Here is a 25,127-nt window from a genome sequence, read left to right on the forward strand (position 1 = left end):
GAGGTAGTTGGTGATTGGCCCAAAGCGGAACACGGGAATCGGTTTTGAGGTGAGGAGGTTTCGTCACACAGATGACTCCAAGTCACTCTAATCGTAAGTTCATCCTTGTCAGGTTGTGCGTCGCGTCCTTCATCTATCTCGAAGCTGTGATTTTCTTCTGGCGAGCGATCGCGTCAGCGAACAGGCACACGAGTGTGGGAAGTGCTGTCAACGCTCGCGAGGAAGACGTATTAGACGAGTTGATCTTCAGGGGACATCGACCACCTCCAGAAACTGTGAGTTTTACAGTATTTCACCCGTTAATTAGTATGTGTATGATTATTAGAAGTTGTTTGAGTGACTCAATTTGTGGCAGTCGAGTAGTAAGGTTGAATCGAATGGGTCAAGATATTAGACCACATATGTGTTGGTGATTTCTCTCGCCACGCAATACAGGCACGTGATTTCAAACGGTAAGTGAAGACTGTCTTTATGTGTGATTTTCACGTCGGCCGCAGTTCATGATGCGGCAATGCGTGGTATGGCATCGGTAGACACAGGCAGGAAAAGGTGGTGGAGGAAGGGTCAGGCTGGAGTTTGAGGGAGAAGCAGCGACACATTTTTCACAAGGGGGATCTGTTGTGTCTTTACAAGTTCGTCTGTCACTGGATGAAATGGGAGTGTTGGCGACGTGGCGAGGGAGGTGGGGAGAAAAGAAGATAATTTTGTTTGGGATTGGCTTTGAAATGGGTCTGGTTGCCCTTGTTTGTACTTATTTGAATAACTACAACATAGAGCTGTTTATTGAATCTAATCAGCCATTCGGCTTGTTACATACAGTTGAGATATTACATCACTTAGGGTCGCTGTTTAATGGTTGTTACGCTATGAATTTCGACTATTTAAACGATCTTTTGCACCGTTAGTCATTTAAAGCCTTGTTTCCTCTATGTTCGTGATTTTTAGTTTTGAAGTGTCTATTATAGATCCTAACTTTAAAGAACTTGGGACAGTCTACTGGTTTTATAAAAGAAACTCTTCATATCGTCTTTATTAATTTCGTATCGTTAAGCCACTTCGTGTTAATCAAGTTCTAAGAACGTGTTTTCCAGCATCCTGGATCATCTTAACCAGTAATACAGTGGAGCAAGACACACGCAGGCGTCGTAGCATTAGGTGGCTAGGAACCTCATGGCCAGGTTCTAGATAGGAGGGTGCTAGATGATATTTCTAGATGGTAAAGAGTCTCTAGATAGCATGGTGCTAGATGAGGTGGTCTAGATAGCGTGGTGCTAGATGATGTGGTCTAGATAGCATGGTGCTAGATGATGTGGTCTAGATAGCGTGGTGCTAGATGAGGTGGTCTAGATAGCGTGGTGCTAGATGAGGTGGTCTAGATAGCGTGGTGCTAGATAAGGTGGTTTAGATAGCATGGCGCTAGATGAGGTGGTTTAGATAGCATGGTGCTAGATGAGGTGGTTTAGATAGCATGGTGCTAGATGAGGTGGTTTAGATAGCGTGGTGCTAGATGAGGTTTTCTAGATAGCGTAGTGCTAGATGAGGTGGTTTAGATAGCGTGGTGCTAGATGAGATGGTCTAGATAGCATGGTGCTAGACGAGGTGGTCTAGATAGCGTGGTGCTAGATGAAGTGGTCTAGATAGCGTGGTGCTGGATGAGGTGGTTTAGATAGCGTGGTGTTAGATGAGATGGTCTAGATAGCATGGTGCTAGATGAGGTGGTCTAGATAGCATGGTGCTAGATGAGGTGGTCTAGATAGCGTGGTGCTAGATGAGATGGTCTAGATAGCATGGTGCTAGATGAGGTGGTCTAGATAACATGGTGCTAGATGAGGTGGTCTAGATAACATGGTGCTAGATGAGGTGGTCTAGATATCGTGGTGCTAGATGAGGTGGTCTAGATAGCGTGGTGCTAGATGAGGTGGTTTAGATAGCATGGTGCTAGATGAGGTGGTCTAGATAGCATGGTGCTAGATGAGGTGGTTTAGATAGCGTGGTGCTGGATGAGGTGGTTTAGATAGCGTGGTGCTAGATGAGGTGGTCTAGATAGCATGGTGCTAGATGAGGTGGTTTAGATAGCGTGGTGCTAGATGAGGTGGTCTAGATAGCGTGGTGCTAGATGAGGTGGTCTAGATAGCATGGTGCTAGATGAGGTGGTCTAGATAGCATGGTGCTAGATGAGGTGGTCTAGATAGCGTGGTGCTAGATGAGGTGGTTTAGATAGCGTGGTGCTAGATGAGGTGGTTTAGATAGCGTGGTGCTAGATGAGGTGGTCTAGATAGCATGGTGCTAGATGAGGTGGTCTAGATAGCATGGTGCTAGACGAGACGGTCTAGATAGCATGGTGCTAGATGAGGTGGTCTAGATAGCGTGGTGCTAGATGAAGTGGTCGAGTTGAGTGACATGCTACTAATTGTTGGCTGGGTGTTAATATTGACCACCCTAACTGAATATTTACATTAGAGTGCTTACCTGTTGCCAGAGGGCAGTGTTAGAGCGTAGCGCTCACCGCAGGAATAAGTAAGGTTGCGCAAAACGGGTCGTGTGAGTTAGGTGTTGGCAAGTGTCACGGGTGTAGTGGAGGGATTGTGTGTTTGTCGACTGAGTGCAGGTGAGAGAGAGAGAGAGAGAGAGAGAGAGAGAGAGAGAGAGAGAGAGAGAGAGAGAGAGAGAGATGGCGATTGTTTTATACGACAGAAGTTCCATTCCGTGAAAGGAAACTCGACAGCGACTGAAGTGCTGGCTCAATGTGCCCCCGTCGCCAACACCTCCAGATAACCAAATGTGGGTTAGTATTAGCAATACTGTATGTACACACCACCTTGGCCGGTGGCTGCTCGGGAAAGAGAGAGAGAAAGAGAGACTAGGCTATACATCTCTCCTTTACCTCTCCTGGTCACCGCGCTAGACGTGTCGCGTTTCTCGAACCCCAACAGTTTTCATCTGAATCCTATTCCGCTCCTGTCGACGTCATGTTATCCTATGATATTGTGGGGGGGAGGCGAATCGCCGGCTGTCGACCCCTAGTCCAGACCAGACCAGACCAGACCTGCCCTGACCCGACGTGAGAGTTCCTCTCTCTCTCTCTCTCTCTCTCTCTCTCTCTCTCTCTCTCTCTCTCTCTCTCTCTCTCTCTCTCTCTCTCTCTCTCTCTCTCTCCTTCCTTTATACCCTAAGAATCCCATTTTCGTTCCTTTGTGAATGCGATTCAAGTCTGCGATTAAAGGGATGGGATCAGTAGTGAGTTGAATTGTTATCCATCTTTCATGAGTCGACATTCGTGGGTCACACTCAGCAGTTTCACGACATGCCAGTAATCTGAAGAAATTATGAGGTGGTTTCTTTGTCGTATATCTTTTTTAAGTCATAGCGTTCCTCACGACTTCCCTCTTTGCATGGAGTTCCTCAGCTCTCACTTTCTGCCGAGGTCTGATCCTCGCTTCGTCCATTTCAACGCATCTTTTACTCCAAATCCCTTTTGCCTTTTCACTCGCCCGTCTCACTTTTCAGTCTCCCATTTTCCTCGAACCACCCCTTATCCTCCCCCCTCTCCCCTCCTCCCTTCCCCCCCTCCTTTCTCTTCGCTTCGCCCGCCCCCCTTCCATTTTCTCTTTTCTTTTTTCTGGCACCTTGGGTAAGATTGCCCGAAGCTATTATTAGATTTCTCAATTTACCACAGACTTGAAGAAAAAGAAGAAAAGGTTATGAAATAGAATTGGTAGCATTGGCTCCCTTTGTATTTCTCGAGAGAGAGAGAGAGAGAGAGAGAGAGAGAGAGAGAGAGAGAGAGAGAGAGAGAGAGAGAGAGAGAGAGAGAGGAGAGCCAGGCGGGCGCCCCATCCCCCGCCCCCCATCTTTTAGAGTTACGATATTTTTTTCCCCAGTACACACACGGTCACCCCTACCAAACTTCGCCTCCTTGAACAGAGAGAAAAAAAAAAAAAATTAGGGCGCAAGGCAACAAATCTTTGATGAGTCGTCCTTGTTCTTGTGGTGGACTGGCTGGGCCTTGTTAAGAGCCACCGAGCCCTTGCCTCTCGTAACTGAACGAAGGGAAAAGGAAAATATTCCCAAGTAATCACGATATTTAGGGATGGAAAAATATAAGGACTGAGGAGGGAAACCAAAGACGTAGTCTTTCTAATTAGTGAATTTTGTCGTATTTTTTTTCCCCTCGTCTGACGTTTAATTACTCAGTTGTTACTTATGTTTACTTGTGTACACGATGAAATATGGTTATGTCGGCTGCAGTCTACCATACTCCTTCGTTCGCTCAGTTCTGACACGTGAATCCTCTTTGTTAACCTCTCGTTCGCTCAGTTCTGACACGTGAATCCTCTTTGTTAACCTCTCGTTCGCTCAGTTCTGACACGTGAATCCTCTTTGTTAACCTCTCGTTCGTTCAGTTCTGACACGTGAATCCTCTTTGTTAACCTCTCGTTCGCTCAGTTCTGACACGTGAATCCTCTTTGTTAACCTCTCGTTCGCTCAGTTCTGACACGTGAATCCTCTTTGTCAACCTCTTCTCGCTCACTTCTCCATGTATCCAAACTGTTTCTGCACTTTAGGGATATGTAAACGCTAGTATTCTGAGGAGGTGACCTTCATGGTGTAGAGATTAGCCTTGCTGACCGTGACGCATTCAAGGGCCTCCAAGGGTCGATCCTCGTTGTGACAGTCGGTCTACAGTCAACCAACTGTTCATCCTCCTCTATAGGATGGTCGATAAAATGGGTAGCCATTTCCTGAGTGTATTCTTAACGGGAGTCTTACTTGGAGTGTTTGATGTTCTGATGATGACACATTTCTCACAGTCGAGGAAGCAGTTGCATCTAACTCCCCCTCAGTGTGAAAGGCACTTTTCCAAAATCTTTCGTCCTTTAGTTACTTTCTTCCATGGCATGTTCACTATTCTGTCTTCTTTCTTTATCATTTTTCTCCTTTTTGCTTTCCAGCATTTCTTCTTGCTCCTCGCTCGTTCCAGCTTGTGTCAGCCTTTTAGTGTCGGGGGAGACAAATGTTGGCTGTCGGGTCTTAATAGTCCTTTGGAGTGGAGGTGGTGGGTGTCTTTTCCTCGTCTGTAGGATTTCCTGCCTCGGGACTTGTATATCATCCCTGGGTCATCCGTCACCACTCCCCTGGCAGGCAGGACGTGTCTACAGCGACAGAAGGTTCCTCCTGAACTCCTCATAGGTCTTTGTACAAAGCCTTCCTCATATTTCCACATGGCGCATCTTCATCCTCAACACGTCTGTTGGCAAAAGGGTTCGGGGCAGATGGAGGCCTGCACGTGTGAAGGTTGGATTTCGTTTAATGTAGACTAGAACACAGAAATACCTCATGCATCACTCGTCCCCTCATAACTTATTGATATAGAAATGACACAGAAATTTCAAACAGTGTTTTCGTTTTTGAGAGGTTATCAGGAACGTTGACTTTGTACTAGAATTCTAGAAATTTTGATGAGCGAAGGATCTCCTCTACTCTATCACCACAACATGATCTTTCGGGATTATACACTCCGTCCAGCACTTTGCTGTACACTAGATTGACTCACTTCATCAGATCATGCATCCGCTCGCTCCCACACACACAACACTTTCCCTTCACCCGGATACACACGCCATAACTCCCCCACAGACTTAAAAAAAAGAAAGAGTCTCCTGTATGCACACAAAGCCCCTCTAACTCAGTCTCCCTCAGCCGTAGATAACCTCCCTCTCGCTCTCCACACTCCTCCACTACACGCTTTCATTCCCCACGCCTCTTCAAAGACCCTTAGTTACCTCCTATCTCTTCTCCTACCTACACACTCCCACACGGTGTCCTAGAGCCATAAGCAAGGGCATTGTCTTCTCGGTGGCAATAACACGGGTAGCCACGTCTTCTTCCCATTTTTTTTTTTCCTTTCAACGCTGACGATGCTGTTTCCTTCACCCAAGCTTCAAGGCGGACGTCGCTGCGTCGTTAGCTGTGCCATGATAATGATAGCCAGGGACATAGTGTCAATAACAGACGTCCCAATGACAACATCCACCTGTTTCCCCTCCGTAGACGAGCAATTGCTCCCGTTTTTTCTCCTGGGAAATGATCGTGGCTACGTGTTATATTTCTTTCTTGTATCTCTCCTGATGATGTGATTATTACACGAAAGTGCACTTGGGAGCTTATTGTGTTTCATTTAAACCCGTGACTCGTAGGAATATACTTGATCATGTGCTCGATTGTGATCCTTTCATATATATATATATATATATATATATATATGATTATACTTTGTCGCTGTCTTCTGCGTTAGCGAGGTAGTGCAAGGAAACAGACGAAAGAATAGCCCGACTCCTACACATGTAGACATACAGACATATACATATATACACATGTACATATTCATACTTGCTGCCTTCATCCATTCTCATCGCCACCCTGCCACACATGAAATAAAACACGACAAGTTTCCAACTGTACTTTCGTGTAATAATCACATCATCAGGGAGATACAAGAATGAGATTGTGTACGTGTATGATCATATGTGTGTGTGATGATAATAATCATAATAATAACAGCAGTAACCAACGGTTTGTTGAATCTAGGCCGCCATTCGGCTGAAAATAAGCAGCTGAGATCTTCCAGCCCTGGGGGAAGTCACGATAGTAACTAATTAACTAAATCACAATGGAACTGATGATCGAGTTGAGGCTCTCGGTACACACGGGGTAGAGGTGTGTCTGCAGGGTCAGAGTGGCACACATGCTGGAAATATTGCAAGGGAAATTCTGTGTGTTGTTCGTTATGCATTTAGTAATGATTACTTGAACATTAAGTGATGAACATTTGCACATTGCGTTGCAGTAACGTAGTGGTTATTTAGCTGTTGATATTATCATAACATACTCATAACTGTGCGTGTGAGTGTGTATGAGTTATTGAAAGTAGTGTGTACACATATATTCCAATGTGCCTAAGTTTTGTGCATACCATGCTTATAAAGTATGTCTATATGATATTTTTCTAAGTATCTCTGTTATCAAGTGGATTTAAGTGTATCCTTGTGATTAGCGTTCCTGACTATGCCGCATCTACGGGCCGCCCTGTCGTGGAGAATATTCGTTCGAATCCTAGTTGCGGCGGTCGGATCACAGTCACCCCAGCTGTTCATCCACCTCAAGGGTTCGGGCGAAACCTGGCATAGGCTAGGGAGTAATATATATAATATAATTCGCACATATTTGCCATTTCCCGCGTTAGCGAGGTAGAGTTAAGAACACAGGACTGACCCTTGGAGGAAATATGCTCACTTAGCCCCCTTCTCTGTTTCTTCTTTTGGAAAATCGAAAAAAACGAAAGAGGGGAGGATTTCCAGCACCCCGCTCCCTTCCCTTTTAGTCGCCTTCTACAACACGCAGTTGCCCGTGCCGTTTGAGTTTACATTAGACAAAAGTCTCTTTTACTAACATGACAAAGTCTTCTCAGCCATTGTGAATTTGATATGAGTGTGAAGGACGTGATCCATTTGTAAATCTACACTCCGGATGAAACAATTCTAGCGATTAGAATTTAAAAGCCACGTTTATCATGAAGATAAATCATGAATTAGTCTGTCGACGCTTGGCTACGTTGCTTGGCTATGCTTTCCAGTCCGTTATACACCCAGAAATGAAGTGATTGGGTGGATGCCCATGAAGCCATTTCTTTTTTGTTCCCTGACGCTACCGAACTAAAACAAGAGAGTCGGTTAGCATATGTTACGTGACCTAATGGATGATGTGACGTGGCTTCACACGGACCATAGACAATGACCTGAGATTGATAATTTTGACCCATCGTGGTCCAGCAGATATACTCGTTGGATATCATTCATATCAACCAGACATCACTCCTGGGTATACCCTTGTAAGATTATGGTCTGTGTCGAGTGCCATGTACCTACTACAAGCTCGGCTATTTAGATGTTTCTTATCCTTATGTTTTTTTTTTTGGAGTTGATTTGGGGTGATATGGTGAAGTGGGGTCTCATGAATTGCAGAAGATGATCTTAGACTGGTACCTATTGTCCTGTCTTAGTCCAGAGGGTGAACTTAACATTTATCATGTATAAGACCCGCTTTCGAAAACGTGGCCCACATTTCACTTTTGTATGATCCGTTAGCCTATGCCTGGTAACCAGTCCATCAAACCAACCCTTCAGGGTAGGACGAACTGTTGGGTTAACTAGGTACAGACGACCCAGACCAAGATTCGAACCAATGCAGCCCACGAATACTTCACGGTCGGCGACGCCAACCTCCACACCACGGGGGCGCCCCAAGAGCTATATGATAACCTCGCCGAAGCGGCGATAACCCTCGGGTCATACGAGGCGCCATCGGTGTAACTCCCAGGTGCTGGAGGAACTTGAGGACGTAAGTTAACTCCCCTAAAACTGGCGATGAAGATAACTCTTGTGATTATTACAACGGGCGAATCCAGGCCCCAGGCTGAGGCAGAGGAGATGTTTCCTTCGGCGCTCGCCCGGACGCTATTACCTGTCAGCTTGGACTGCGCTATTGGCCATTTTTCTGAACTAGACACAATCTTGCAGATGGAGCCACGTAGTTACTGTCCGCATTTACAGTAAAAATATGGCTTGAAACTACCCACCCCCCACCTCCCGAAAACTTCTTTATTCTTGGTATCATTTATCGCGAGGCGCTGGCGAATAAATCGGAATAAAGAGAGACGGACGAACATGATCAGCTCTGGTGGTTCCCTTTTGGGCATTCATGTTTTTAACAACCCTCGCTAAGCTTTTGATCTCGAGACCACAAGTCATTATGAAGACCACAATTGAAACCATTATTCCCAAGAAGTGGACTTTATACACGACAAAGCTAACGCCTCCATGCAAGCTACACTTCACGCTCATTTCGGCTGACCCGAGTAAACCTTACCCTTTTGGAGTTAATACACGTAATGATAAACATAACTTGACTTTCACCTCTGGTGCACCAGCGCAAATCAAATCACAGGGGGCAGTAAGGCCATTTCTTGCTAAGGGTTATTACGATTTCCTTTGATTTCATTGGAGTCTCGCTAATTAAACTCGACTTTGTATTAAGAGAGGCTTCTGGAGAGTTGCTCTTGATAAGGAAAGGTGTAAAGCCAGGTTGAGGGCTGGTGACATGGGTGATTTAGACGTTAAATCTATAAGCCAAGTCTTTGCTGCTTATGTTTTATGTTTGTTGAGGTGAAGGGTTTTTTGTCTGGGTTTCTTTGCAGTGCGTTTCAGTGAGTATAAATCCCACTGGACTTGAGGTTCACTCCGCTTGTTAGTTGACTGCTCTTTGCTTCCAGTGGAAAATATGATCGCGCCTTCCCTCTCCTGTACTTTTTTTTTTCTAGTGGTGGATGACGGGAGAGACGAATCATTGGAGACATATAGTGAGTTTAGGAACAATAACAGTTTTATGGACTTTTCTAGGCATATAAATAAGCACCAGATGGCCATATTGACTTAATATGTGAGAGTGCTTCAATGTACTTGTGTGTGTGTGTGTGTGTGTGTGTGTGTGTGTGTGGGTTTTAGTGATTGTGTACAAGTGAATAACTTGTGTATGTGCATAATTCATTCTAATGTATGACAATGTGTGTATGTAAGAATTGAAAGATAATATCTTTCTAAGAAGCAGAAAGAGAGAGAAAGAGAGAGAGAGAGAGAGAGAGAGAGAGAGAGAGAGAGAGAGAGAGAGAGAGAGAGAGAGAGAGAGAGAGAGAGAGATTAATGTCCCAGGCTAGACAGCAGCTGCTGGCCCAGGAACCTTAGCTTTGAGCCACAATAACCCGCAGGACCAAAGCCACCCTGAACCTCTGTGCTGCCACTCCCAACGTGACCCGTATGTTGATACGTATATATACATGTCTTTTCTTTCCCGGGGAAGGTATATCATTTCATTCTTCTTTTTAGATGACTCGAGGGTAAAGGATGAATGAAGCTCTGTCATTGTGTGTAAAGTCATTCGTTGTTATTATTATTATTATTATTATTATTAATATTTACGGATTTAGCACTAGGGATAGACGTATATAAGGCATAGGGACCAAAACCTTGATCAAAATCAAGCTCAAAAACGTATTCCGTGTTTACAGCCCAGTGACAGCACGTCACCCCCTGTATATCAAATCACCTATGTTTTCTGTCCGATGTATGCCGCTTACCCTCCTACATATTCAGGCCACGGTAAATCAAACCCTGTTTCACTCCATCCTTCTACATTCTCCTCAGTCTTCCTCTCCCCACTTGTTCCCTCCACTTCTGGAATGCAGTTTCTTCTTGTCAGTCAGTCTCTCTTCGCTCATCCTCTCGGTTTGCCCAAACCATTTCGGCACACCTTGCTCAGCTCTCTCTCAACCATTCTCTTCTTAATCCCACACATCTCTCTGACACTGTCATTCCTGATGCGTTCAGCCTTCTCACACCACATTCCATTTCTAACACCCTGGCACCTCTAACATTTCATTACATTTAGTGCCAAAGACTCGTACTTATTCAGCACCGTCGGAAGTACTGTACCATCAAACACCACCATTTTGCAGTCAGTAAACTGGCTGTACAAACACTCCTCAGTGCACCCATCACCTCAGCCCGTTCACCAACACATAGGTTCACTTTACCTTTCATTTTCTCATCCACTGACAGTTCCACTCTTGGGTACTTAAAGTGTTCCATTTGCTGCAGGTTCACCTCATTGTAACTCGCGATCAAACCAACCTGTATCTCGCACCCTTGTACATCTTGTCTTCTTGCTCGGAATCACCTTGCATTTCGCCTTAACATTCACTCCCCCGATCTCCAATACCAGCTTGTCACTTTAGTCAACCATCATAACTGTGTCATCTGCAAAGAGCAATTGATTCGCATCCTGACTCCCCAAACCCTCCCTAGCATATCTCACACCCACACTTCTCTCAAAGACCCTCGTGTGTTATATATATATATATATATATATATATATATATATATATATATATATATATATATATATATATGTGTGATCAAGTATATTCCTATGATTCCACGGGGAAAATGAAACACGAAACTTATATTTCTCCCTTGTGTCTCCCCTGATGTGATTATTACACGAAAGTGCACTTGGGAACTTATCGTGTTTCATTTTCCACGTGGAAAGTTCTGTAGGGCCTGGATGTGGAATGGTAGCTGTAGTTTCGGTGCATTATCACATGACAGCTAGAGACTGAGTGTGAACGAATGTGGCCTTTGTTGTTTTTTCCTAGCGCTACCTCACACACATGATGGGGGAGGGGGTTGTTGTTTCATGTGTGGCGAGGTGGCGATGGAATGAATAAGGGCAGACAGTAATGAATTAGTACCCTGTGTATATATGTAAAAAAAAAAAAAAATATTTTTTAAAAATGTCGGTGTGTGTATATACATGTCTTATCGTCGTGCTCAAGGGTCGCATCGTCGTGCTCAAGTGTCTTATCGTCGTGCTCAAGTGTCTTATCGTCGTGCTCAAGTGTCGTATCGTCGTGCTCAAGTGTCGTATCGTCGTGCTCAAGGGTCGTATCGTCGTGCTCAAGTGTCGTATCGTCGTGCTCAAGTGTCTTATCGTCGTGCTCAAGTGTCTTATCGTCGTGCTCAAGTGTCGTATCGTCGTGCTCAAGTGTCTTATCGTCGTGCTCAAGGGTCGTATCGTCGTGCTCAAGGGTCGCATCGTCGTGCTCAAGGGTCGTATCGTCGTGCTCAAGTGTCGTATCGTCGTGCTCAAGTGTCGTATCGTCGTGCTCAAGGGTCGCATCGTCGTGCTCAAGTGTCGTATCGTCGTGCTCAAGTGTCTTATCGTCGTGCTCAAGGGTCGCATCGTCGTGCTCAAGTGTCTTATCGTCGTGCTCAAGGGTCGCATCGTCGTGCTCAAGGGTCGTATCGTCGTGCTCAAGTGTCTTATCGTCGTGCTCAAGTGTCTTATCGTCGTGCTCAAGTGTCTTATCGTCGTGCTCAAGGGTCGTATCGTCGTGCTCAAGTGTCGTATCGTCGTGCTCAAGTGTCTTATCGTCGTGCTCAAGTGTCTTATCGTCGTGCTCAAGTGTCTTATCGTCGTGCTCAAGTGTCTTATCGTCGTGCTCAAGGGTCGTATCGTCGTGCTCAAGGGTCGCATCGTCGTGCTCAAGTGTCTTATCGTCGTGCTCAAGTGTCGTATCGTCGTGCTCAAGTGTCGTATCGTCGTGCTCAAGGGTCGCATCGTCGTGCTCAAGTGTCTTATCGTCGTGCTCAAGTGTCGTATCGTCGTGCTCAAGTGTCTTATCGTCGTGCTCAAGGGTCGTATCGTCGTGCTCAAGTGTCGTATCGTCGTGCTCAAGGGTCGCATCGTCGTGCTCAAGTGTCTTATCGTCGTGCTCAAGTGTCTTATCGTCGTGCTCAAGTGTCTTATCGTCGTGCTCAAGTGTCTTATCGTCGTGCTCAAGTGTCTTATCGTCGTGCTCAAGGGTCGTATCGTCGTGCTCAAGGGTCGCATCGTCGTGCTCAAGTGTCGTATCGTCGTGCTCAAGGGTCGCATCGTCGTGCTCAAGTGTCTTATCGTCGTGCTCAAGTGTCTTATCGTCGTGCTCAAGTGTCTTATCGTCGTGCTCAAGGGTCGCATCGTCGTGCTCAAGTGTCTTATCGTCGTGCTCAAGTGTCTTATCGTCGTGCTCAAGGGTCGCATCGTCGTGCTCAAGTGTCGTATCGTCGTGCTCAAGGGTCGCATCGTCGTGCTCAAGGGTCGCATCGTCGTGCTCAAGTGTCTTATCGTCGTGCTCAAGGGTCGCATCGTCGTGCTCAAGTGTCTTATCGTCGTGCTCAAGGGTCGCATCGTCGTGCTCAAGGGTCGTATCGTCGTGCTCAAGGGTCGCATCGTCGTGCTCAAGGGTCGCATCGTCGTGCTCAAGGGTCGTATCGTCGTGCTCAAGGGTCGCATCGTCGTGCTCAAGTGTCTTATCGTCGTGCTCAAGTGTCTTATCGTCGTGCTCAAGTGTCTTATCGTCGTGCTCAAGTGTCTTATCGTCGTGCTCAAGTGTCTTATCGTCGTGCTCAAGTGTCGTATCGTCGTGCTCAAGGGTCGCATCGTCGTGCTCAAGGGTCGCATCGTCGTGCTCAAGTGTCTTATCGTCGTGCTCAAGTGTCGTATCGTCGTGCTCAAGTGTCTTATCGTCGTGCTCAAGGGTCGCATCGTCGTGCTCAAGTGTCTTATCGTCGTGCTCAAGTGTCTTATCGTCGTGCTCAAGGGTCGCATCGTCGTGCTCAAGGGTCGCATCGTCGTGCTCAAGGGTCGCATCGTCGTGCTCAAGGGTCGCATCGTCGTGCTCAAGGGTCGCATCGTCGTGCTCAAGTGTCTTATCGTCGTGCTCAAGTGTCTTATCGTCGTGCTCAAGTGTCTTATCGTCGTGCTCAAGTGTCTTATCGTCGTGCTCAAGTGTCTTATCGTCGTGCTCAAGTGTCTTATCGTCGTGCTCAAGGGTCGCATCGTCGTGCTCAAGTGTCTTATCGTCGTGCTCAAGTGTCGTATCGTCGTGCTCAAGGGTCGTATCGTCGTGCTCAAGGGTCGCATCGTCGTGCTCAAGTGTCTTATCGTCGTGCTCAAGTGTCTTATCGTCGTGCTCAAGTGTCGTATCGTCGTGCTCAAGGGTCGCATCGTCGTGCTCAAGTGTCGTATCGTCGTGCTCAAGTGTCGTATCGTCGTGCTCAAGTGTCTTATCGTCGTGCTCAAGTGTCTTATCGTCGTGCTCAAGTGTCTTATCGTCGTGCTCAAGTGTCTTATCGTCGTGCTCAAGGGTCGCATCGTCGTGCTCAAGGGTCGTATCGTCGTGCTCAAGTGTCTTATCGTCGTGCTCAAGTGTCGTATCGTCGTGCTCAAGGGTCGCATCGTCGTGCTCAAGTGTCTTATCGTCGTGCTCAAGTGTCTTATCGTCGTGCTCAAGTGTCGTATCGTCGTGCTCAAGTGTCTTATCGTCGTGCTCAAGTGTCGTATCGTCGTGCTCAAGTGTCTTATCGTCGTGCTCAAGGGTCGTATCGTCGTGCTCAAGGGTCGCATCGTCGTGCTCAAGTGTCTTATCGTCGTGCTCAAGTGTCTTATCGTCGTGCTCAAGTGTCGTATCGTCGTGCTCAAGTGTCGTATCGTCGTGCTCAAGTGTCGTATCGTCGTGCTCAAGTGTCTTATCGTCGTGCTCAAGGGTCGCATCGTCGTGCTCAAGGGTCGTATCGTCGTGCTCAAGTGTCTTATCGTCGTGCTCAAGTGTCTTATCGTCGTGCTCAAGTGTCTTATCGTCGTGCTCAAGTGTCTTATCGTCGTGCTCAAGTGTCTTATCGTCGTGCTCAAGGGTCGCATCGTCGTGCTCAAGTGTCTTATCGTCGTGCTCAAGGGTCGCATCGTCGTGCTCAAGGGTCGCATCGTCGTGCTCAAGGGTCGCATCGTCGTGCTCAAGTGTCGTATCGTCGTGCTCAAGTGTCTTATCGTCGTGCTCAAGGGTCGCATCGTCGTGCTCAAGTGTCTTATCGTCGTGCTCAAGTGTCTTATCGTCGTGCTCAAGTGTCTTATCGTCGTGCTCAAGTGTCTTATCGTCGTGCTCAAGTGTCTTATCGTCGTGCTCAAGTGTCTTATCGTCGTGCTCAAGTGTCTTATCGTCGTGCTCAAGTGTCTTATCGTCGTGCTCAAGTGTCTTATCGTCGTGCTCAAGTGTCTTATCGTCGTGCTCAAGGGTCGCATCGTCGTGCTCAAGTGTCTTATCGTCGTGCTCAAGTGTCTTATCGTCGTGCTCAAGGGTCGTATCGTCGTGCTCAAGTGTCGTATCGTCGTGCTCAAGTGTCTTATCGTCGTGCTCAAGTGTCTTATCGTCGTGCTCAAGGGTCGCATCGTCGTGCTCAAGTGTCTTATCGTCGTGCTCAAGTGTCGTATCGTCGTGCTCAAGTGTCTTATCGTCGTGCTCAAGTGTCTTATCGTCGTGCTCAAGTGTCTTATCGTCGTGCTCAAGTGTCTTATCGTCGTGCTCAAGTGTCTTATCGTCGTGCTCAAGTGTCTTATCGTCGTGCTCAAGTGTCTTATCGTCGTGCTCAAGTGTCTTATCGTCGTGCTCAAGTGTCTTATCGTCGTGCTCAAGTGTCTTATCGTCGTGCTCAAGTGTCTTATCGTCGTGCTCAAGGGTCGTATCGTCGTGCTCAAGTGTCGTATCGTCGTGCTCAAGTGTCTTATCGTCGTGCTCAAGTGTCTTATCGTCGTGCTCAAGGGTCGCATCGTCGTGCTCAAGGGTCGCATCGTCGTGCTCAAGTGTCTTATCGTCGTGCTCAAGGGTCGCATCGTCGTGCTCAAGTGTCTTATCGTCGTGCTCAAGTGTCTTATCGTCGTGCTCAAGGGTCGCATCGTCGTGCTCAAGGGTCGCATCGTCGTGCTCAAGGGTCGTATCGTCGTGCTCAAGTGTCTTATCGTCGTGCTCAAGGGTCGCATCGTCGTGCTCAAGTGTCTTATCGTCGTGCTCAAGTGTCTTATCGTCGTGCTCAAGGGTCGTATCGTCGTGCTCAAGGGTCGCATCGTCGTGCTCAAGGGTCGCATCGTCGTGCTCAAGGGTCGTATCGTCGTGCTCAAGTGTCTTATCGTCGTGCTCAAGTGTCTTATCGTCGTGCTCAAGTGTCTTATCGTCGTGCTCAAGTGTCTTATCGTCGTGCTCAAGTGTCTTATCGTCGTGCTCAAGTGTCGTATCGTCGTGCTCAAGGGTCGCATCGTCGTGCTCAAGGGTCGTATCGTCGTGCTCAAGGGTCGTATCGTCGTGCTCAAGTGTCGTATCGTCGTGCTCAAGGGTCGCATCGTCGTGCTCAAGTGTCTTATCGTCGTGCTCAAGTGTCTTATCGTCGTGCTCAAGTGTCTTATCGTCGTGCTCAAGTGTCTTATCGTCGTGCTCAAGTGTCTTATCGTCGTGCTCAAGTGTCTTATCGTCGTGCTCAAGTGTCTTATCGTCGTGCTCAAGTGTCTTATCGTCGTGCTCAAGTGTCTTATCGTCGTGCTCAAGTGTCTTATCGTCGTGCTCAAGTGTCTTATCGTCGTGCTCAAGTGTCTTATCGTCGTGCTCAAGTGTCTTATCGTCGTGCTCAAGGGTCGTATCGTCGTGCTCAAGTGTCTTATCGTCGTGCTCAAGGGTCGCATCGTCGTGCTCAAGGGTCGCATCGTCGTGCTCAAGTGTCGTATCGTCGTGCTCAAGTGTCTTATCGTCGTGCTCAAGTGTCTTATCGTCGTGCTCAAGGGTCGTATCGTCGTGCTCAAGTGTCGTATCGTCGTGCTCAAGTGTCTTATCGTCGTGCTCAAGTGTCTTATCGTCGTGCTCAAGTGTCTTATCGTCGTGCTCAAGGGTCGCATCGTCGTGCTCAAGTGTCTTATCGTCGTGCTCAAGTGTCGTATCGTCGTGCTCAAGTGTCTTATCGTCGTGCTCAAGTGTCGTATCGTCGTGCTCAAGTGTCTTATCGTCGTGCTCAAGTGTCTTATCGTCGTGCTCAAGTGTCTTATCGTCGTGCTCAAGGGTCGTATCGTCGTGCTCAAGTGTCTTATCGTCGTGCTCAAGTGTCTTATCGTCGTGCTCAAGTGTCTTATCGTCGTGCTCAAGGGTCGCATCGTCGTGCTCAAGGGTCGCATCGTCGTGCTCAAGGGTCGCATCGTCGTGCTCAAGGGTCGCATCGTCGTGCTCAAGGGTCGTATCGTCGTGCTCAAGGGTCGCATCGTCGTGGTCAAGGCTCGTGTCGTAGTGCTTAAGTGTCGCGTCGTCGTGCTCAAGGGTCGCATCGTCGTGCACAAGGGTCGTATCGTCGTACTCAAGGGTCGTATCGTCGTGCTCAAGGGTCGTATCGTCGTGCTCAAGTGTCGTATCGTCGTGCTCAAGTGTCGTATCGTCGTGCTCAAGGGTCGTATCGTCGTGCTCAAGTGTCATATCGTCGTGCTCAAGGGTCGTGCCGTCGTGCTGAAGTGTTGCATCGTCGTGCTCAAGGGTCGTAGCGTCGTTCTCAAGTATCGAGTCGTCGTGCTCAAGTGTCTTATCGTCGTGCTCAAGTGTCGTATCGTCGTGCTCAAGGGTCGTAGCGTCGTGTTCAAGGGTCGTACTGCCGCTATCAAACAGACTGGCCATGTGTTCCTTAATGACTTGGTCAGCGTTTCGACCAAGCTGCCATAACCTCCCCTTACAACACTGTATTCAGTAGAACCAGTTCTTAACCCAAGTATGAAGAACATCTACCATGTGGGTGTGCAAGGTGTTCGCATTATCTTGAACACTTGAAGAACGTTTTGACGACGCAGACGACCGTAATGGTCAGTTTACTAACCAAAACGATCGAAATTCAACAAGCCAAGTGATGCAAATTACCCGCTTATGACACAACAAAGTTTTTATGACGTTTTTTAACATTTCAAGAATTTCGTCGGTATCCAGAGTAATTTTAGGGACTTGTATCTTAGTCTAACTCTTCGTACGTATCTCTATCTATTGTCTCTCTCTCTCTCTCTCTCTCTCTCTCTCTCTCTCTCTCTCTCTCTCTCTCTCTCTCTCTACATATGTGTGTGTATGTGTGAAGGTGAAATCGCACTTCAGTACTTCATACAATTTTATTTAACATGTGATTTTTCTATACATGTGGCACGACATGTTTCGTGGAGACAATCCACCTCATCAGGTGCCAGTACTTAACACAGTCTATACAGACCAACCACTGTCCGCTTTGTCTGGCAGTAACCGTTGTAATGGAGAGTGATTAAGGGGGGTCAGGTGGCTGGGGGTTGACCTAGGTAGCTGGATGTGTCTTGAACAACTTATTTTCTTGTTTTCATGTTTTCTCAATTCCCTCATGATGATTTGGTTAATGCTAGAATGGGCTTTGAAATTGCTTGGAGACAAATAAAAGTTCTTAGTATTAGCAATTAAGTTATTCAGTGACGTTGCGTGTGGCATAATCAGCAGAGGGCTATAGAATAACGGGATTTTCAAGATCTATGAGGTGATCATTTTCATGACAATGTTTAGCGATCGCATTTTTGTGGTCATCCCTGCGTACTGCATGACGGTGACAATTACAGCTCTCCGTTACAGTTTATCTGGTCTGGCCTTTATAGATATATTTACATGCCTTGCATTTGACGAAGTAAACACTCCCAGTTGTTGCATGATTTGGCCCACTCTTCATTAAGGTCTTACTAATGGTGTTATTGTACTGGAAAGCAACATTACAAACACTGTTTTTAGAACATGTATTAGATTAGATAAGTTGGGAGAATATGGCAACATTAAACATCTAATGTTATCCTAATTTGTCACATTTTTGTTACAAGAAGCATAAAATGTCTTCCTAGCTTTCCAGTAATCTTTGCCCACAAACCGATTGAGATAATATAACTGGCTAAAGATACGTCTTATATTACTACATTCGTCTATCAGGCCTATGGGATCACATGTCCGTAGTGCTATTAAGAGCATAGACGTAACTACAAACAGGTTTATAGAAGAATCATGAACTGAGAAATAGAAGAATCATGAAGTGAGAAATAGAAGAATCATGAAGTGAGAAATAGAAGAATCATGAAGTGAGAAATAGAAGAATCATGAAGTGAGAAATAGAAGAATCATGAAGTGAGAAATAGAAGAATCATGAAGTGAGAAATAGAAGAATCATGAAGTGAGAAATAGAAGAATCATGAAGTGAGAAATAGAAGAATCATGAAGTGAGAAATAGAAGAATCATGAAGTGAGAAATAGAAGAATCATGAAGTGAGAAATAGAAGAATCATGAAGTGAGAAATAGAAGAATCATGAAGTGAGAAATAGAAGAATCATGAAGTGAGAAATAGAAGAATCATGAAGTGAGAAATAGAAGAATCATGAAGTGAGAAATAGAAGAATCATGAAGTGAGAAATAGAAGAATCATGAAGTGAGAAATAGAAGAATCATGAAGTGAGAAATAGAAGAATCATGAAGTGAGAAATAGAAGAATCATGAAGTGAGAAATAGAAGAATCATGAAGTGAGAAATAGAAGAATCATGAAGTGAGAAATAGAAGAATCAGGAAGTGAGAAATAGAAGAATCATGAAGTGAGAAATAGAAGAATCATGAAGTGAGAAATAGAAGAATCATGAAGTGAGAAATAGAAGAATCATGAAGTGAGAAATAGAAGAATCATGAAGTGAGAAATAGAAGAATCATGAAGTGAGAAATAGAAGAATCATGAAGTGAGAAATAGAAGAATCATGAAGTGAGAAATAGAAGAATCATATAACTGAGAAATAGAATAATCATATAACTGAGAAATAGAATAATCATGAAGTGAGAAATAGAAGAATCATGAATTGAGAAATAGAAGAATCATGAAGTGAGAAATAGAAGAATCATGAATTGAGAAATAGAAGAATCACGAACTGAGAAATGATGAATATAACTCGAGCTAGTAGGCTTCCTATAGATTTCGAAGGAGCTATACTTTTTTTTTGCTCCCTTAACCCCAAGGATAGGATATTTATGTGTCCAAAATTTAGGAAATTAGATAATAATACAAATGGAAATGAGATAATTGTACAAATGGAAATAATAGATAATAATACAAATGGAAGTTAGATAATTGTACAAATGGAAATGATAGATAAGAATACAAATGGAAATTAGATAATTGTACGAATGGAAATGATAGATAAGAATACAAATGGAAATTAGATAATTGTACAAATGGAAATGATAGATAATAATACAAATGGAAATTAGATAATTGTACGAATGGAAATGATAGATAAGAATACAAATGGAAATTAACCATCGATATAGAACAGAAAACGGGTATCACAAAACAGAGAACGCGCATATCACTCATCCTTCTAGTGCTCTGGGGGAGAGTACATATTTATAGATGATACTAACAACACACAATGCCAATTTGCCAAGACTAACAGAGTCTCTTTCGAAAGCTGATGGCAGCTGCAGCCACGGTTCCCAGGACGTACAACTGATAGATAAATCTGGGCCTCTGGTGCGCTCCTCTGCCGATACCGGAAATATAAGTGTTCTCGACCATTTATGTCACTGGGACGCGTTCCATTTATTGGGATGTATGTTGATTTTATACAGCAATGGAAATGGGGGAAAAAGGCCGAATCTTATGAAATTCACATACACACACACTCACATACATCCACACACACACACACACACACACACACACACACACACACACACACACACACACACACACTCACACCCACACTCACACACTCACTCACTCACCCACACACACACACACACAACACACACACACACACACACACACACACACACTTTCCGGGTTCTTGGTATTGGAGGGTACAAGAGAGAGAGAGAGAGAGAGAGAGAGAGAGAGAGAGAGAGAGAGAGAGAGAGAGAGAGAGAGAGAGAGAGAGGGTGCGAACTCGAGCTGTCAATAGCCTTCCATTTCTAATATTTTCTCTCTTTTTTTTTTTTTTTTTACACCTCTCGTATAGATTTTTTCTATGATATACAGAAGCGTAGTTCCAAGAACCAGAAGAGGTATTTCAACTCCTGTTTAAGTCGAGGTTTACACTCCCGGCAGATGGCCTTTTAAGCTTTGGAATATAATACGAGTTGCTGGGTCTCCCTCCTTCTCCTGCCAGTTGACATTTCGCCAACAATGGGATTTGTGAATGAAAACAAAACAATAAGGATACGTCACTGGTCATTGTTGGGTTATTTTAAGCTCGTAAGATCACACAAGCTGTCGTGGGCTGCAACATAATTACGCATTACGTGACGTTATCTTCCTCTTAGTATCTGGAATATTCATAAGTTCCTTGACGTTTTGCAAAGGGCCGTTATTGTCCATTTTCTATAACGCCTACTGCGCCACCCACACCTCCGCGTCACGGTAACTTAGCGCCTCACAAAGTAGTGTTGGTGATGCAAAGATCCAAAACTATTATACAGTATTATCACTACGCTTATACACTATGATATATATGTTTCACCATGCACTAGTTCACTATACACCATACCCATTATGCACTATATATCACTATGACTATAGTGGACCTCCGTGGACTGAAGTGTCAGTCTATACTTTCACGTCCATTGCTCTGGACTTAGCCGATGACACACTGTAAGAGATGCGATGCTGAGTGAACGCCAGCAGAACGCACCTGTTGAACCTACGGACAAAATCCAGTTAGACACTGAATGTTGCTGAGTGTAATTGATCAGATGACGACAGCAGAGATACTCAGGGAGGGGAGACTTAATGCAGTCAGTGGCGTGGTATCTGGCGCGGGTGAGGGAGGAACACACGTGCATAGTCTGGTCCGTTCACGTCCCCAGAAATGATGTCGCTTCTTGTGCTTTGGCAAGAGCAGCTAGAATATGTGTTTCCGTGGCTCCTTTACTTTCCCTCTTCCTCCACTGATACGACATTTGAAGAACTTGGATGTTAAATACCTCTAATTAATCTTGCGTGCCTCTAATTAATCTCCCCCCTAAGTAAGGGGATTGGCCTGTGGAAGATTAATCCGTAAATCTCATTTAATAAGTCTCCATCGAACGGATTCGCGAGAGGCATTTCAGGTATTCGAGATCCGTGGTTCGAGTCCCGCGCGGAGCTCAGCACCGCTTAGGAAGTTATGTCGATCGTGAATGTACGTGGGTTAAGGTTTAAGTAGACGGGCGTATACCTTTCAAACATCCGTTCAAGGATATAGATACAGTGGGAGGGAGTTCTTCGAAAGAGGGAGTGCAGCGGTATTGCCATGACGTATGCCACCATACTTGACCTGCAAGATATACTCCGCATATGACTATGATTCACACATATTCCCTGCATCATACGACAGTGCACCATCATCACACACACTATAATAACTGTGGACTGCTCTCACTCCCACATCGTATCAATGGCGCACTCTGTATTCTACCCTAATATAGCAATTTTGCGTTATCCACATAGTTTTATATTTCCACCCCATATCAGTAGTTGATATGAGAATTAAAATTCTCTCCCTTACCATAGAAATAACCCTGTGCCTCCCGTACTAATGAAATGGCAAAGTATTCTTCAACCAGAAAGGTCGAACCCAACTCACGGAATAGGTTATGAACCCTACGTTTCGATCCACCGTAGGCAAACTTTACATTTCAAGTGAGCATAGTGTAACCCAACACTATGAACCGGCATAGAGTAACTCTATACTTTGAACCAACATAGGCAAAAGCCATTCTTTGAACCAGCATAACGAAACTCCAGGAGACATCAAGCGCCAAACTTCGAACCTGTATAGCGAAACTTTATTCTTTGAAATAGATTAAATGTCATACTCTGTACCAGCTTAGCGAACCGTCATACTTTGAACCAGTAGAGTCGGATCGTACGTTGAAACAGAATATCGAAACTCCAGTATAGCCAAACACTCTACTTTGAATCAGCATAGCCCAACTCTGCAGTCTGAGCCAGCATAACTGAATCCTATACTTTGAACCGATAAAATCATACTTTAGACTCTGAGCCTGCTGTTCAAAGTTTAAGGTATGCTCTGAGCCAGCATAGCCAAACCTCACATCAGCAGTATATCTCTCACTCCAAGCTTTAGCAGAGACCTAGTCAAGGCCTTTGGTAATCATACTAAAAAGCTTTCAGTCATGCAGGCCGCTCCACTCTCAACTGCTTGCTTTCTGCTCTGTTTCCTGGACGATGGAGAGATACGAGTCGTGTTCCATCTCGAGCTTCCCTGAGCTAACTGCTCGTCCATCATTCCATCTTTACCACAACAAAGACAAAAGAGAATACAATAAAACAAGCTTTGCGGAATCATTTCTGGCGCCTCGCTCCTTCGTTTTCTTTAAGGCTTCCATCCTCGAAGACTGGCAGGAATAATCTTCTTCCCTCGGAGACTCAGATGGGAAATGCCAGGGCAACTCCTGGGAGCCGGCGCGCTGTGTCTTCCGACGGTCTTCGCCCAAAGCCAGTTTTGTAGAAATGCCTCTCGGCCGTCACCAAAATCAATATATATATATATATATATATATATATATATATATATATATATATATATATATATATACACACACATATATATATATATATATATATATAATACCTTGGGCTAAGCCAGGTATCCAGGTCATCGACCAACGAGAGGGAGGATGAACAGCTGGGTGAAATGCGGACCGAATGCCCTCGTGCTCATCCAGGATTCGAACTCGTGTCCATGCGTCATGGTGCTACAGTTATCATAATCTATTCTATCACTGTTGTAATTCTTATCTAAATGTTTTCTCCTCACTCTAGGAGCATCGACCACAGTATTCAGTAACTATATTAACCTAATTAATTAATGATTCAACATAATTCATCTCGTTTCCAGATAGGAAGTGTTGTATTCTCCGAAAACACACTATGAAATAATTCCTCTTCGTCTAGATCTGTTGAATCATTAACTTCTGTAGTGATTGCATGGCGACTCTGCTAATGAGAGCGCTTAATCCAACTTCTGTGTCTGATCTTCTGTTTGCAATAAGCTAATGGATGAATGGCGCTCAAGTTAAGGGTTTCTATCACACGGTGTGTGTGAGGTGGATATCACGACTAAGCCATTTCCAGTTGCAGGGGAAATGTAGACTCTACTGGAGTGAGAAGTTCTTTGACAAGACTGTATTTCCCAGAGATACATCCTCTCCTGAGATAACTTTACGTTCACGATGTAACCTCGAGGAGGCAGAGTCCTGTAACACCTCTCTCTCTCTCTCTCTCTCTCTCTCTCTCTCTCTCTCTCTCTCTCTCTCTCTCTCTCTGTATGTATATATATATATATATATATATATATATATATATATATATATGAAGGTCAAATCGCACTTCAGTAGTTCATACAATTTCATTTAACATGTATATTTTTTATACTTCGGGATAGGGGAGAAAGAATACTTCCCACGCATTCCTCACGTGTCGTAGAAGGGGACTGGAGCGGGGGGCTAGAAACCCTCCCCTCCTTGTATTTTAACTTTCTAAAAGGGGAAACAGAAGAAGGAGTCACGCGGGGAGTGCTCATCCTCCTCGAAGGCTCAGATTGGGGTGTCTAAATGTGTGTGTGTGTGTGGATTTTTTATACCTGCGCCATGACAAGTTTCGTGGAGACAATCCATCTCATCAGGTGCCAGTACTTAACAGTTATTTAAATCCCAACATCACACTTGAGTCCCGCCGTCCAACACCAATCTGTACAGACCAAGCACTGTCCACTTTGTCTGGCCGTAACCGTTGTAAGGGACAGTGATTAAGGGGGTCACATGACGGGGGTTGACCTGGGTAGCTGGGTGTGTCTTGAACAACTGTTTTATATTTTCGTGTTTTGTCAATTCTCTCGTAATGATTTGGTTAATGCTATGATGGGCTTTAGAATAGCCTGGGGACAAATTAAAGTTTTTAGTATTAGCAATTAAGACAAATTCAATGACATTGCGTGTGGCATAATCAGCAGAGGGGTATAGAATAACGGGATTTTCAAGATCTGTGGGATGATCATTTTCATGACAATGTTTAGCGATCGTATTTTTGTGGTCATCCCTGCCTACTGCATGACGGTGCCAATAACACCTCTCCGTTACAGTTTATCCGGTCTGGCCAATATAGATATATTTACATGCCTTGTATATGACGACGTAAACACTCCCAGTTGTTGCATGATTTGGTCCACTATTCATCAAGGTCTTACTGATGGTGTTATTATACTGGAAAGCAACGCTACAAGCACTGTTTTTCAGAACATAGATTAGCTAAGTTGGGAGAATAGGGCAACACTGAACATTTAGACTTATCCTAAGTTGTCACATTTTTGTTACAAGAAGCATAAGATGTCTTCCTAGCTTTCCAGTAAGCTTTGTTCACAAACCAGTTGGGATAATATAACTGCCTAAAGATACGTCTTATATTACTATATTCATATACCATAGTGCTCTTAAAAACATAAACATAACTACAGACTTTATATATATATATATATATATATATATATATATATATATATATATATATATATATATATATATATATATATATATATATGTTGGAGGTGGAAAGATGGAGTGAAAAAGATTTTGTGTGATCGGGGCCTGAG

The 25,127-nt window shown here is 44.9% G+C and overlaps 1 protein-coding gene across 5 annotated transcripts in view; it reads left to right on the plus strand.

The window, feature by feature from the left end:
- Positions 1 to 25,127, plus strand: part of LOC139757444 (uncharacterized) — a 979,032-nt gene that overhangs the window by 574,348 nt on the left and 379,557 nt on the right. For all 5 annotated transcript variants that reach the window (XM_071677964.1, XM_071677968.1, XM_071677965.1 and 2 more), the window contains exon 18: positions 113 to 275. In XM_071677964.1, coding sequence (XP_071534065.1) covers positions 113 to 275 — 163 coding nt within the window. The remainder of the gene's footprint in view (positions 1 to 112; positions 276 to 25,127) is intronic.

The sequence above is a fragment of the Panulirus ornatus genome, chromosome 26 (genome assembly GCF_036320965.1).
Source record: "Panulirus ornatus isolate Po-2019 chromosome 26, ASM3632096v1, whole genome shotgun sequence".
NCBI lineage: Eukaryota > Metazoa > Arthropoda > Malacostraca > Decapoda > Palinuridae > Panulirus > Panulirus ornatus.